This window comes from Chelonia mydas, chromosome 6 (assembly GCF_015237465.2).
Source record: "Chelonia mydas isolate rCheMyd1 chromosome 6, rCheMyd1.pri.v2, whole genome shotgun sequence".
Taxonomy (NCBI): Eukaryota; Metazoa; Chordata; order Testudines; family Cheloniidae; genus Chelonia; species Chelonia mydas.
In genome coordinates, this window is record NC_051246.2 from 127,044,457 (window position 1) to 127,056,650 (window position 12,194).

The window sequence follows — 12,194 nt, forward strand, 5'->3', positions numbered from 1 at the left end:
GCCGGCTGTTTTAAAAATCCCCACCCACCGTCCTTCAGGGAATGATGCACAGGTTCACCTCTGTATTACCTGGATTGAGCTGATCATCGTGCTAAGGGCAAACACGGTGGCTGAATCGCGCAGCGTCGACTGGCTGTCAAACGTCCCCTGTGTGTCCATCAGCAGCACCACAACCTGCAGAGCAGAGAGGTCGGATTTAGTGCTCTGCACGCAACGGAGTTTTTCAATCAAATCGCTCTCCAGCGCCAAACTGCGGTGGAGAAAACCAAACCATGACTATGCCATCTTGTTGGCTGTCTCATGACACGCGCCTCGGGCTTGGAAGAAATGAAGCGCCCTGGAATGGAGAGGGAAACACAATCCCCAGTGACTTCGATCTTCAGGTTATAAAGAGAACACAACTAACTAAGCTTCATTAATTCCAGGCCAAAAATGGGTGGGCCTTCATTTTGGGAGAAACTTTTTAAAACCATTTCCTGTAGCCATGGATGTGTTGTCTTATGAATCCCCTTCGTTTCATATCTCAGGAGCCAAATATGGTAGCATGCCCACACCCAGTATAGGGCCCAACCCAACGCCCACAGACGCGTCCCACTGACTTCTCTGGGTGTTGGATTGGGCCCCTAGTGAGTGAAGATGTGCCATTCTCCAGCCAGTCCTACAGGAGAGCAGCAGTATTCTGCAAGGGACCTGGACCCAAGAATCATAAGAACTGCCATACTGGGTCAGACCAACAATGGCCAATGCCAGGTGCCCCAGAGGGAATGAACAGGACAGGTAATCATCAAGTGATCCATCCCCTGTCACCCATTCCCAGCATCTGGCAAACAGAGGCTAGCGACACCACCCCTGCCCATCCTGGCTAATAGCCACTGATGGACCTATCCTTCATGACCTCATCTAGTTCTTTTTTGAACCCTGTTATAGTTTTGGCCTTCACAACATCCTCTGGCAAAGAGTTCCACAGGTTGACTGTGTGTTGTGTGAAGAAATACTTCCTTTTGTTTGTTTTAAACCTGCTGCCTATTAATTTCATTGAGTGACTCATAGTTCTTGGGTTATGAGAAGGAGTAAATAACACTTCCTTATTTACTTTCTCCACATCAGTCATGACGTTATAGACCTCTATCATATCCCCACTTCGTCGTCTCTTTTCCAAGCTGAAAAGTCCCAGTCTTATTATTCTCTCCTCATACGGCAGCCATTACATACCCCTAATCATTTTTGTTGCCCTTTTCTGAACCTTTTCCAATGCCAATATTTTTTTTTGAGATGGGGCGGCCACATCTGCACACAGTATTCAAGGTGTGGATTTATATAGAGGCAAGAGAATATTTTCTGTCTTATTATTAATCTCTTTCTTAATGATTCCCAACATTCTGTTCGCTTTTTTGATCAGCCATGGGACTCCTGAAAGCAGTAGAGATATAATGCGGAACAGAGACCGTTCTTGCTCTTTGGATAGAGATTTAGATACTATAGTGATGGGTGCATTAGCAATTGCTGAGATCTAAGGCATATGGCACCAAAGACCATCTAAAGGGATGCTTATCTAGGAAAAAGCAGAGCAGCCATATTAGAGCTCGGGGCATGGGAACCCAAAGGCAGTCCCCGAACAAAGGGATGTGCTGGCACCGGGCACCCCACGTACCTGTTTACCGTCTGGTTTGTCCACAAGAAAGAGTTCACTCCATATCTGAATGCCAGTTGTCTCCCGCTCAGACCCTCCTCGCCACGAGAAGCCCGTCAGCGGTTCGTTGTAATCGCCGACCCAGTCAATGGTTTCCTGGGAGTGGGGAGAGAAGGGATCACCACAGCCCACGCCCCTGGGTTCTTCTCTCACCTGTGCTGCCTCCATTCCACGGTGACTCACGCCGGAGGTTTCCTACCAGGAAGCAAAGACTTCACGGCCTCCCCATTCAGTTCTTTTGATCCGTTGGACATGAAGAGGCATCTGAAGGATGGGCCCAAATCCAGGAGCCCCTCCCCAATCACTGTGACAAAGCGGTGGCCATCAAGGATTGCATGCTTGCCGCCGATCCACACCATGCCCAGTCGGAACCCAGACTGGACAAAATTCGGATCCACCTATTCCGAAATCACAGGCCCCTGACACCCGAGCTAACGGAGATTCTCCAACAACAGTATGGTACTGACTGCACGCCCCTAAGCAGTACTGATTCTGTCCAGTAGAGGGCAGTGGTACACTTACACCGTAGCAAGTATACAACAGGACTTATGACAACTAAGGGCCAGATTCTCCACAGCGCCCCTTCGATGTCAGGCACAGGGGAGCTGCAGGGAGCCAGCTATGGGTCCCTGCTCAAGCACCAGCTGACCCCAAAGGAATTTAGAACAGCTGAGGTGTGCTCTAACTTACACCATTCCTCCTTAGGCTCAGAGCGATGGCTGTGCTCTTCCCCTACCCCAGACCCATCTTCCAGGAGGTCCTCCTTCCTCTACTCCCCCTTCCAACAGGCTGTGTCCCCCTGCTCATATCCCTAAAGACTCGCCCTACCAGGGCAAGAGTATGGAGAAAGTGGAAGCTGGCATAGGGATGGGCAGCCCTGAGGTCCCTTGGCAGCTCCAGTGGGCAGCCGCCACTGGAGCTGCAATGCCCCACAGTGTTCTCTGCTCCAGCACATAGTGCATCTTGAGGCCCTGCTGGCTGAACCAAAGTAACCGGCACCGCCCAGCAGGGAGCATGCACTGGGATGGCACCAGCCCACTAGTTAGGGAGGGGTACCAGCCTTCCAGAAAAATGCCTCATAGGCTGGGAGCCCAGACTATCACGGAGCTCAGATTTGGATGCAGACCTGAATCCAAACTCCCCCGCTGTCACGGGGAATTCAAATCCCAGTGGGGACCCATTATAGAGGGGGACTCAAGTGCCCCAAAGTGAATGCAGGCTCAGACCCCTCTCCAGTTTGCATGGGAGGGAGGAATCATACCAGAGCAATGAGAAACCCTGCACAGCAAGACACACCAAGACTCCAGGACGGCACAAGGAGGCATTAGTTACATCATGGCTGTACTCGTACCTTGTTGTACATGTATCTCAGCATGAAGTCCATCAGGAACGATTTTCCTTTCCTGAAAGCTCCAGCAACGGACACGGCAACTACCTCTTTATCTCTCACGGCCTCAGAGAGCAGAATGCGGTTCAGCGCGGCCTCGTCCAGCTCAAAGGAATGGTCATCTTTAACAATGAGCACCTGGACTGGCCCTGCCTTCTTCACAGCCTCCTCCTCTTCAGAGCTCCACTCATAATTCTTTTCTGAAAAGCCACCTTGTAAAAATAAATAAATAAAAACCCAAGAGCTGGTACCAACATGTTCAGAAATTAAACTGTGTTTCATTGGCTAGAGATAGGGCCCTACCAAATTCACAGTCCATTCTGGTCAATTTCACAGTCATAGAATTTTAAAAAATCATTAATTTCATGACTTCAGCTATTTAAATCTAAAATTTCACAGTGCTGTAACTGAAAGGGTCCTGATCCAAAAAGGAACGGGGGGGGGGGGTCGCATTGTTGTAGGGGAGGTTGCAGAACTGCTACCCTTACTTCTGCGCTGCTGCTGGAAGTGACACTGCCTTCAGAGCTGGGCAGCTGGACAGTGGCAGCTGCTGGCCGGGACCCCTTCACGTCAGCGGCGGCTGATTACCAGGCACCCAGCTCTGAAGGCAGAGCCGCGGCCAGCAGCAGCATAGAAGTAAGGGTGGCCTGGTATGGTATTGCCAACCTTACTCCTGCAATGCTGCTGGCGGGGCACTGCCTTCAGAGCTGGGTGCCTGGTAATCAGCCGCCGCTCTCTGGCCACCCAGATCTGAAGGCAGCACAGAAATACGGGTGGCAGTACCACAACCCCCCTAAAATAACCTTGTGACCCCGCCCGCAACTCCCTTTTGGGCAGGACCCCCAATTTGAGGAACACTGGTCTCCGCCGTGAAATCTGTATAGTATAAGCTAAAAGCACACAAAAGACCAGATTTCACGGGGGGAGACCAGATTTCACGGCCCTTGATGCATTTTTCATGGCCATTAATTTGGTAGGGCCCTAGCTATAAAAGATGCCAGGATGGGCCCAATACACTTTTGCCAGGCTTGCCAAACACCGAATACCACTCCTGAAATCTCCTCCGGTACAGTTAGGAACACAGCTGCTCAGACGTGACGTAAATTCTAATAAAAGCCACCCAGTGCTACTCTTCTGCAATGAAATTCAGCCCTGGGCAGAATGCCCTTAGCAAAGCACATGCATCACTTCAGTCCCGGTGCTGGGGGTGGATTACACCTTTAAGGGATAGTCTGGGCGCGATCAAGGAGCACCCTGCCCTGCTCTATACCAGGAAAAGGAAGCTGAGAATGGGGGAGGGAACCAGCAGCCACTCGCCTGACCTGGGTCCTAAATACCTCATTTTCTTCTGACTATAAATTTGGCTGCTCTGGTTCAAGGCTCTGTGGTAAAGGCCTTATTATGATCTGGATTAGATGGCTCCTTTCCCGACCTGATGCCTATGGGAAAGGGAGGAAGCCTAGATATAGGAACTCTGCCAGCTGGGGTCGGTTTGGAGGCCTTTTTAAAGGGGACACGTTTTTTGTTAGTTTGGTTTTTGGTCTCCTCCCTTCTCAGATCCTGGACAGTCCCACTTCAGCCTCTGAAACAGCAGGACTTACGTGGTGCATGGACCTTGTGTACAGAGGTGAATTTCATCTGTACTGCCAAGCTCTGAGCACCACCCAGCCTTGCAACATTGCACCATCCTTCTGGGGTTAACAACCCACTGGAGAGATGGAGAATTGATGAGGCCAATCGTGCTGCAGCCGAGGCGCTCAACAAGAAACACGGGCACTCACCATTTCTGGGCAGGCTCGATAAATGGCAGCACGCCAAATACACCATCCCCAAGACAATGGCATTAAGATAATACAAGCTTTTAACGGTCTCCTCGAGATGCTTTGCACATGCCCAGCAGTTCAGGGGAAGGAAGCATTATCAGGACAGCCATCTGCAGAGAACACGGCCATGGTGAGATGGAAGCTTATCCGCCACTCCTCTTTCACCATCCACAGGCTGCTCTCCACAGAAAGAAATCTGGGGTGATTGCCACAGCCCTCTGGTCATGTAAATTCTCCTGGATAGCAGGGAAGGACCCTGTGAGCCAAACGTCCTTCCATACCTCTCTGAGAAGTTCGTGGTTAAGGTTGTATGGGCTGTTCTAATGCCCTTGCGTCAAGAATTTTAAACATGGCGGCCTAAAGTTAGGCTCCTAGTCCCCACTTAGGCGCCTATAAAAGTGGCCTGATTTTCAAAAGTGCTCAGCTCCCATTGATTTCAAAGGGTAGGAGCTACAGTCTACACACGCTTAAAGATGGTCTGGAAAAGGCCGAAAAAAATCTTCTTGGGCTTCTTTAGAAAGAAAGCCTAAAAGGCTGCCTTGTTTCCACCTCCACCCCGCACTTCTTTTGTGCCCTAGGTATAAATAAAAAATAAATAAATGGGAAATGACTGCATTGAAAGGAGTACTGCAGAACAGGATCTGGGGGTTATAGTGGATCACAAACTAAGTATGAGTCAACAATGGAATACTGTTGCAAAAAAAGCAAACATCTTTCTGGGATGTATTAGCAGGAGTGTTGTTAGCAAGACACAAGAAGTAATTCTTCTGCTCTACTCCGCGCTGATATGGGCTCAGCTGGAGTATTGTGTTCAGTTCTGGGTACAATGCTTTGGGAAAGATTTGGACAAATTGCAGAAAGTCCAGAGAAGAGTAACAAAAATGATTAAAGATCTAGAAAACATGTACTTATGAGGGAAGATTGAAAAAATTGGGTTTGTTTAGTCTAGAGAAGAGAAGACTGAGGAGGGACAGGATGACAGTCATCAAGTACGAAAAAGGCTGTTATAAAGACGAGGGTGAAAAAATTGTTCTCCTTAACCACTGAGGACAGGACAAGGAGTAATGGGCTTAACTTGTAGCAAGGGAGATTCAGGTAAAACATTAGGAAAAGCTTCCTAACTGTTAGGGTAGTTAAGCACTGGAATAAATTGCCTAGGAAGGTTGTGGAATCCCGTCATTAGAGGTTTTTAAGAGCAGGCTAGAGAAACACCTGTCAGGGATGATCTAAACCATGATTTGAGGACTTCAGTAACTCAGCGAGAGGTTAGGGGTCTATTTCAGGAATGGGTGAGGTTCTGTGCCTGCAATATGCAGGAGGTCAGACTAGATGATCATGATGGTCCCTTCTGGCCTTAAAGTCAATGAGTCCAAATAAAGGCTGCCTGAGACCTTTAAAACTCCTTCTTTGGTGAGACAGAGGAGGGAGAGACGAGCTGCTGCAAGGCTAGTGTTAGCAGGGAGATAGGCTTCTCCAGGGTGAGAGGTTGCTCTCCTCCCTACAGGGGAAACAACCAAAACTGAGTGCCTGTTATGGGGAACGACTGACACCCCAGGACCAATAACAAGACAACACTCCCCAAACAGGAGGCAGGAAAAGGTACCCTCTTTGTTTTGTGTTTGTGAATTTGTTTCTTTTGTTAGGCGGAGGCGTGCTTCTTGGGCCAGCCCCAGGCCTACCTTGAAAACACTGATAAATAAACCGAGAGGGGGAGACAAACACCCTCCGGAGTGGCGCTAATTTACTTCAGGCCCTGTCACACCAGAGGGGGAAGTGCTAAGCCCAGCGATGGAGGTGGTGTCTTGCAAGTGAAGCTGTAGCTCAGACAACTGACTGACCTTGTCAGTAACTGGCCCAGAGTTACAAACTGTGGGACCCCAAGCTGACAAGGAATGAGCTGCCTCCCCTGCCAGTCCTGGGGGTACTGGGTGACAAATTTCCCCCCTGTCCAATCCTACTCCTCGAATAGGGATTGGGCCCAAAGTATCTCCTCCTCCCTTGAGTCCAACTGCTAGAAAGAGGGTGGAAAGTCCCATTGAAAACTGCAACTTGTTGCTATGGGTTTCATATGGCAGCTAGGTCCCGGAACAAAGAAACAGTATATAACTGGGCTGTTGGGTCTTGGTTTCCAGTAGAAACCAGCAGAGTCCAGATGAAGCATTTGAAACAGGGATTTCCAATAGGGTCCCCTGATCCAGGAGCTGTGAACGGGGAAGATCAGGCGGTCACTTGCCGCCTTCTCCTTCTCCCTAGCACCAGAAGTCAGAGTGATCCTCCAGCCCATGTGGATACTTCAGAAGTGCCAGCCTAGACAGCATGGTTGGTATTTCAGGAAACACCTGGGGAAGTGTGCAGAGCTTTCCTTTGCAGATCTTCTGGACATCAGGGACAAAGTACGGAGTCTCTACTCAGGTGCCAAGAGCTGCCTGGGTTGGTTTTCCATTGTTCTGTAGATCTGAGTACAGAATGGAGATTATATCAAGTGCTTCTGTGTGCAAATTTCAGCGGTAACACTCTGTTCCTATCACCTGAAAGATAAAACTGTAAGTACTTCCTTGTTTATTATGAACCCTAGAGAACTCCCTTCACCTGTTCGCTGGAGGATACTGATTATTTACCGGATTGGTGAGTCAAATGTTATTTTGTAGGCTGGTTTTGTGTTGCTAGAAATCACACTTTTCTAACCGGTCTTTTTGGCATAGACCAGTTTCCAAGATCTCATAGATTTACCTCCACGAAATTAATTTCTGGCAGTAAAGGAAAGAGAGCTGAGTTTCCCTAACGGCACTTTTGTTTTTGCTGATGTTCAAGCTAAACTCTTCTCTGTGCTACGGGTCAGCCTCTTGCTGGCCACCCTTGCAACTGCGTCACTTGTCAAGCTGTTCATTAGTCAACTGCCAGGACTTACTTCCCCTTTCTTGTTAATATTATAATTACCATTGATGTGACTAAAACAAGTTCCTCCAAAGCCAGGTGGTAGTCAGGCCTAATTTTCCAGAGGAGGACATAATATGGGAAGATGAAGGAGCTGAGACTTAAGCAGAGCCATATTTGCGATGTCATCTAAGAGATGCAGCCTGCAAGAAAGATATCTGGTTCACCTACTCAGCCCATAGAATGGGCTATATTGCTGCTCCATTATTGTAAATCTAAGGAAAAAAATAAGATCCATTTTCAGTTGTGTTAGGAACTTCTACAAATCAAAATAAACTAAAATGTAACATGCTCCACATTCCTCCGAAATGCTGACACGCAGCTGCAAATGCAGTGTCTGCAGACGAGAAAACTAGACAAATTGTGTATCGCTGTGGCAAAAGCTTGGCATGTGCATGCAGCTATGAGAGATCATATTACAGAAATGCGTCTTTGGAAAGCAGTCAAATGTAATCAATTCAGCATTGTTTGTTTCTTTGGAAAGAGCCCCGCCCTGCAGCCCGTACTGACAGGAACAGTCTCAGTAGAGATCGATCCTGTGAGTAAAGGTTCCACAGCCAGGCTCTTAGAAAACCAGTTTGTGCATGTCTGCTCTGCAAGCGCTACTCACATGAGTCCTTGCCTGCATGACTAAGCCCTTCCTCAGAGAAGTAAGCGTTTGCAGGACTGGGCCTTCTGCCTTTGGAACCTAATTAGCAAAATTGGAGATCGGCCCATGGATTGAACCTAGGGCTCCTATTCTGGCCTCCTGTCAGTTGAATCATGTTACTGGAAAGATGGTTGGAAATAAGCAAAGAGAGTGGGGGTGGGAAACTTCAGTGAACCACTTCATCAGTCTGTCTTTATTCCTCTGAACTCAAACATGAAACTCCTGCCTCATGCTGCTCATCGCACAAAGTTTTTCACACACTAGGACTAGCCTGAATCCTGCCTGGTTCAGTAGCGATGACGGTTGGGAGTCCTCTTTGAAACTGTCTTTATCCAGACTGTCTACACTGAGAAACCACCACTGTGTTACTAAGAGTGGCCTCACCAGACAGGCCTAGGACTGAATGGTCATGGGGAATAAAATTAGACTCCTCCCCCTAGGTGTGATCTCTCTAAGAGCCTTCTGGGGAGGACTTCAGGCTCTAGGACAGGGAGTCTGGCCCTTACAAACGACATCAATGAAGGGCTCTTACTCAGACTTGACCTACCCCCATTTTAACTGCACGTGTTTTACTCAGCCCTGCTCCTGCGGCCGGGGTTCTGCTCACGCTGAACGAACACAAAGCAAGCCAGCCAGTCAGCTACTGTAATGTGAGTCCTCAAGGGCTTGGAAGAGGCAGCTTCGTTTTGAGCCTATGGCAGAGCTGAGTGGTCGCAGAAACTTCATGTCCTGTTCCTCGAAGGATGCTTGCCCAGAATCCTGCATTTTAGCAGCCTGCTTGGAAGTTTAAGCAAAATGGTGAAAATGAAGATTAAATTGAGACGCTACTGGACAGTGTGCGGGGAGGAGGGAGAGAAAGGGGTGGGTGATCTGGACAGCTGAGTTGCTCAGTTCCCTCAGGGAGGGGGATGCAGTGAGGTGGTTGTGAAAGTCGGAAAGGACTGGCTGGTAAAGCTCTCTTTTTGACGGTCTCAAGCTTTGGTTGCTCTAATAAATTTGTTAGTCTCTAAGGTGCGACAAGTCCTCCTGTTATTTTTACAGATTCAGACTAACACGGCTGCTACTCTGAAACCTGTCATTATGCCAAATATATATAGTATTAAAAATGGCACACTTCAGGGAAGGCTTATCAGCCCAACCTTCTTTAATATTATGATAAATGATCTTCCCAAACAAATAAGTGCTGGGGAAGTGCCACTCAGTTGGCAGGTGATTGTGCTCTGTGGCTTAGGAGCAGGAATACTGAGGCGGCAGAAAAGAGAATCAAGCAAGCATTGCAAGTTACTTCAGACTGGGAAAATGCCGGGGGTTTCAAGTTCTCCATTACTAAAATTGAAAGAACTGACCTTTACAAAAGGGAACATAGGCGATGACTCTGTGGGTGCTGGAGCACCCACAGGGAAAAAATGGTGGGTGCTGAGCACCCACCGGCGGGCCCCGTGGATCAGCACCTCCCCCTCCCTCCCCATGTCTCCCGCCCACCGCAATCAGCTGTTTTGTGGCATTCAGGAGGCTCTGGGGGAAGGGGGGAGGAGTGAGGATGCGACGCACTCGGGGGAGGGGGCAGACCTGGGTGGGAAGAGGTCAGTCTGGGGGTGGAGTGGGGGCGGGAAGAGGCGGGGCAGAGTGGGGCCTTGGGGGAAGGGATGGAATGGGGGTGTGGCCTGGGGCAGAGCCGGGGTGGGTCATGCGCCCCCCCCCACCACTTTGTAAAGTCGGGCACCTGTGAAAGGGAAAGCTACAAAAGGATGTAAACTGTATCAGTATGGAGAACAAATAGATAAAGTTAAAAGGTTTAAATTCCGTGGGTAATATTTGATACGAAATTACTTTGGAAAAATTTTATATAGAGTTAGAGTATGATAAAGATAAAAGCAAAGGAAGGATCAGCCGACTGAAAAGTATTTCTGGGACTCACTGCGGGGTGGGGGCGGAGAAGAAAGCACTGCTGCTGGCATACAGAGCCCAGTTATCGACTATGGCTGCCAAGCTTTTGGGTCACCATTAAAATCAGAACTGAAAAAAATCTGATTTAATACAAGCCCAGGCACTGTGAGTTGTGTGTGGTGCATTTATTAAAACACCCGTATGCACGCTACACACAGCTGCTAGTGAAATGCCAGTTACACTATGAATGAAACTACTGGACCTAACTTTCTGGGCCAAAGTTAATGGGAATTCAAAGGATGAAAGTACCAAGGAACTATATCAGGATTGTTGGGAAGTCAATAGGCACGTGCCATGGGATGTATTTACCCCATGCTGGCCTGGTAACCAGGGGGTTAATGCAGGAACTGCTGGCCAGCGCTGATGGGCAGCCTCACAGCAGCTCGGAGAATGAAAGAGCTGAGAAGCAGAAGGACAAGGCAGATACCAGAGGAGCAAACAGGCACGGAAACTGCCCTGAGACAGCCCCCAGAGCAGGGAGGACCAGATCTACAGGCTGGAGAAGCCCACAGAGCCCTGGGGGATAGGAAGGAGCTCAGGACACAGCAGGAGTTACCAAGACCTGATTCTGCCTGTCTAGTTCAGGGCCCTGAGCTGGAACCTAGTGGAGTGGGTGGGCCTAGGTTCCTCTACGGAGCCCTCTTAAGAACCAAAGGGGTTTCTAGCTCCCCTGAGTATCAGGACCAGCTGACCCCCACCCCCCAGTATAAGGGGAGAACCCACACCCCCAGCAAGGCTGATGCTAACACCCTTCTTAGCCCAGAACGGGGCTAACATCGAGACTCAGGCAAGAGGAACTGATTGGCCACCTTGCCAGATCGAGCGAACCCTGTGCAACACTCCATCTGACCAAAGGGGGCGCTGTCGCACCAGCACACCAGCCCACAGAGCCCTATAGCACACAATTCTAGAACTCCGCATACCGTTCGAGTTAAAATGTACACGCATGTGTTGAAAGATCAGGAAAAGCTAAACAAAGTCAAAACTTCAAGTCATGGGGAAATTAGTAATGGACGGGAAGCCGCATGTTTGAGTGTGGATTTGGATTTATTTTACAAACTTACATGTAAAAAGGAGACAACAGGTATAAAAAATGAAGTGTACCAGCATACAGATGAAAAGTGAAGTCATTTTTGTCAAATATATACAGACGGGTCCAAAAAAGAAAAATAATAGGAAGAGCAGGGACAGCATATTGTCTACCAAAATTTGCCTAAAAGAATATCTGATTTTGTAGTAGCAATAATTAAACTAGATCTAGGCTGGACCACCAGCCATGGTGGTCATTTTTTCAGACTCAGTATCAGAACTTATGGCAGTAAAAAAGGGTGTCTCTGTATGTAAAAGTGATTGAATCAGTGAAATTACATTTCTAAAAGCAGAGTTAGTACAGATGGGGACACAAATAGCATTAGCCTGGATCCCCAACACATATCAGGATAACAGGGAACGAGCTAGCAGACAAAGCAACTAAAAGCTCTACAAGAAATGGAAGGATTGACACAGAAATAAATACCCTTGAGTAAACAAGACCCCAAAAGCCGAGTACAGAAAAATTTAAAGGAAGAATGGCAAAAAATTTGGATCAGTGAAAAAAGAAGATTTACAACAGGATTGCTTGTCCTACCTGAGTTCCAAAACGTGTGGTTACATAGTCACTTGGCATTCAGCATGCTGGTGCACGAGTCCCGTTCCAGAGCCTGGCTCAACCATTCGCGGCCACCATATTTGCCTGTTTCACCATACACTGCTTAGACGCCAAAA

General features: G+C 48.4%; 1 protein-coding gene across 5 annotated transcripts in view; it reads right to left on the minus strand.

The window, feature by feature from the left end:
• ATL1 (atlastin GTPase 1) overlaps positions 1 to 12,194 on the minus strand; it is a 46,496-nt gene that overhangs the window by 26,542 nt on the left and 7,760 nt on the right. For 4 of the 5 annotated variants that reach the window (XM_037901354.2, XM_037901352.2, XM_043549301.1 and 1 more), the window contains exons 2-4: positions 3,042 to 3,289; positions 1,652 to 1,786; positions 70 to 174 (exon numbers count right to left, since the gene is read on the minus strand). In XM_037901354.2, the coding sequence (XP_037757282.1) occupies positions 70 to 174; positions 1,652 to 1,786; positions 3,042 to 3,289 (488 nt within the window). Of the gene's footprint in view, positions 1 to 69; positions 175 to 1,651; positions 1,787 to 3,041; positions 3,290 to 4,858; positions 4,920 to 12,194 lie in introns of those variants that run through there. The other variant, XM_043549302.1, reaches the window with a different exon arrangement.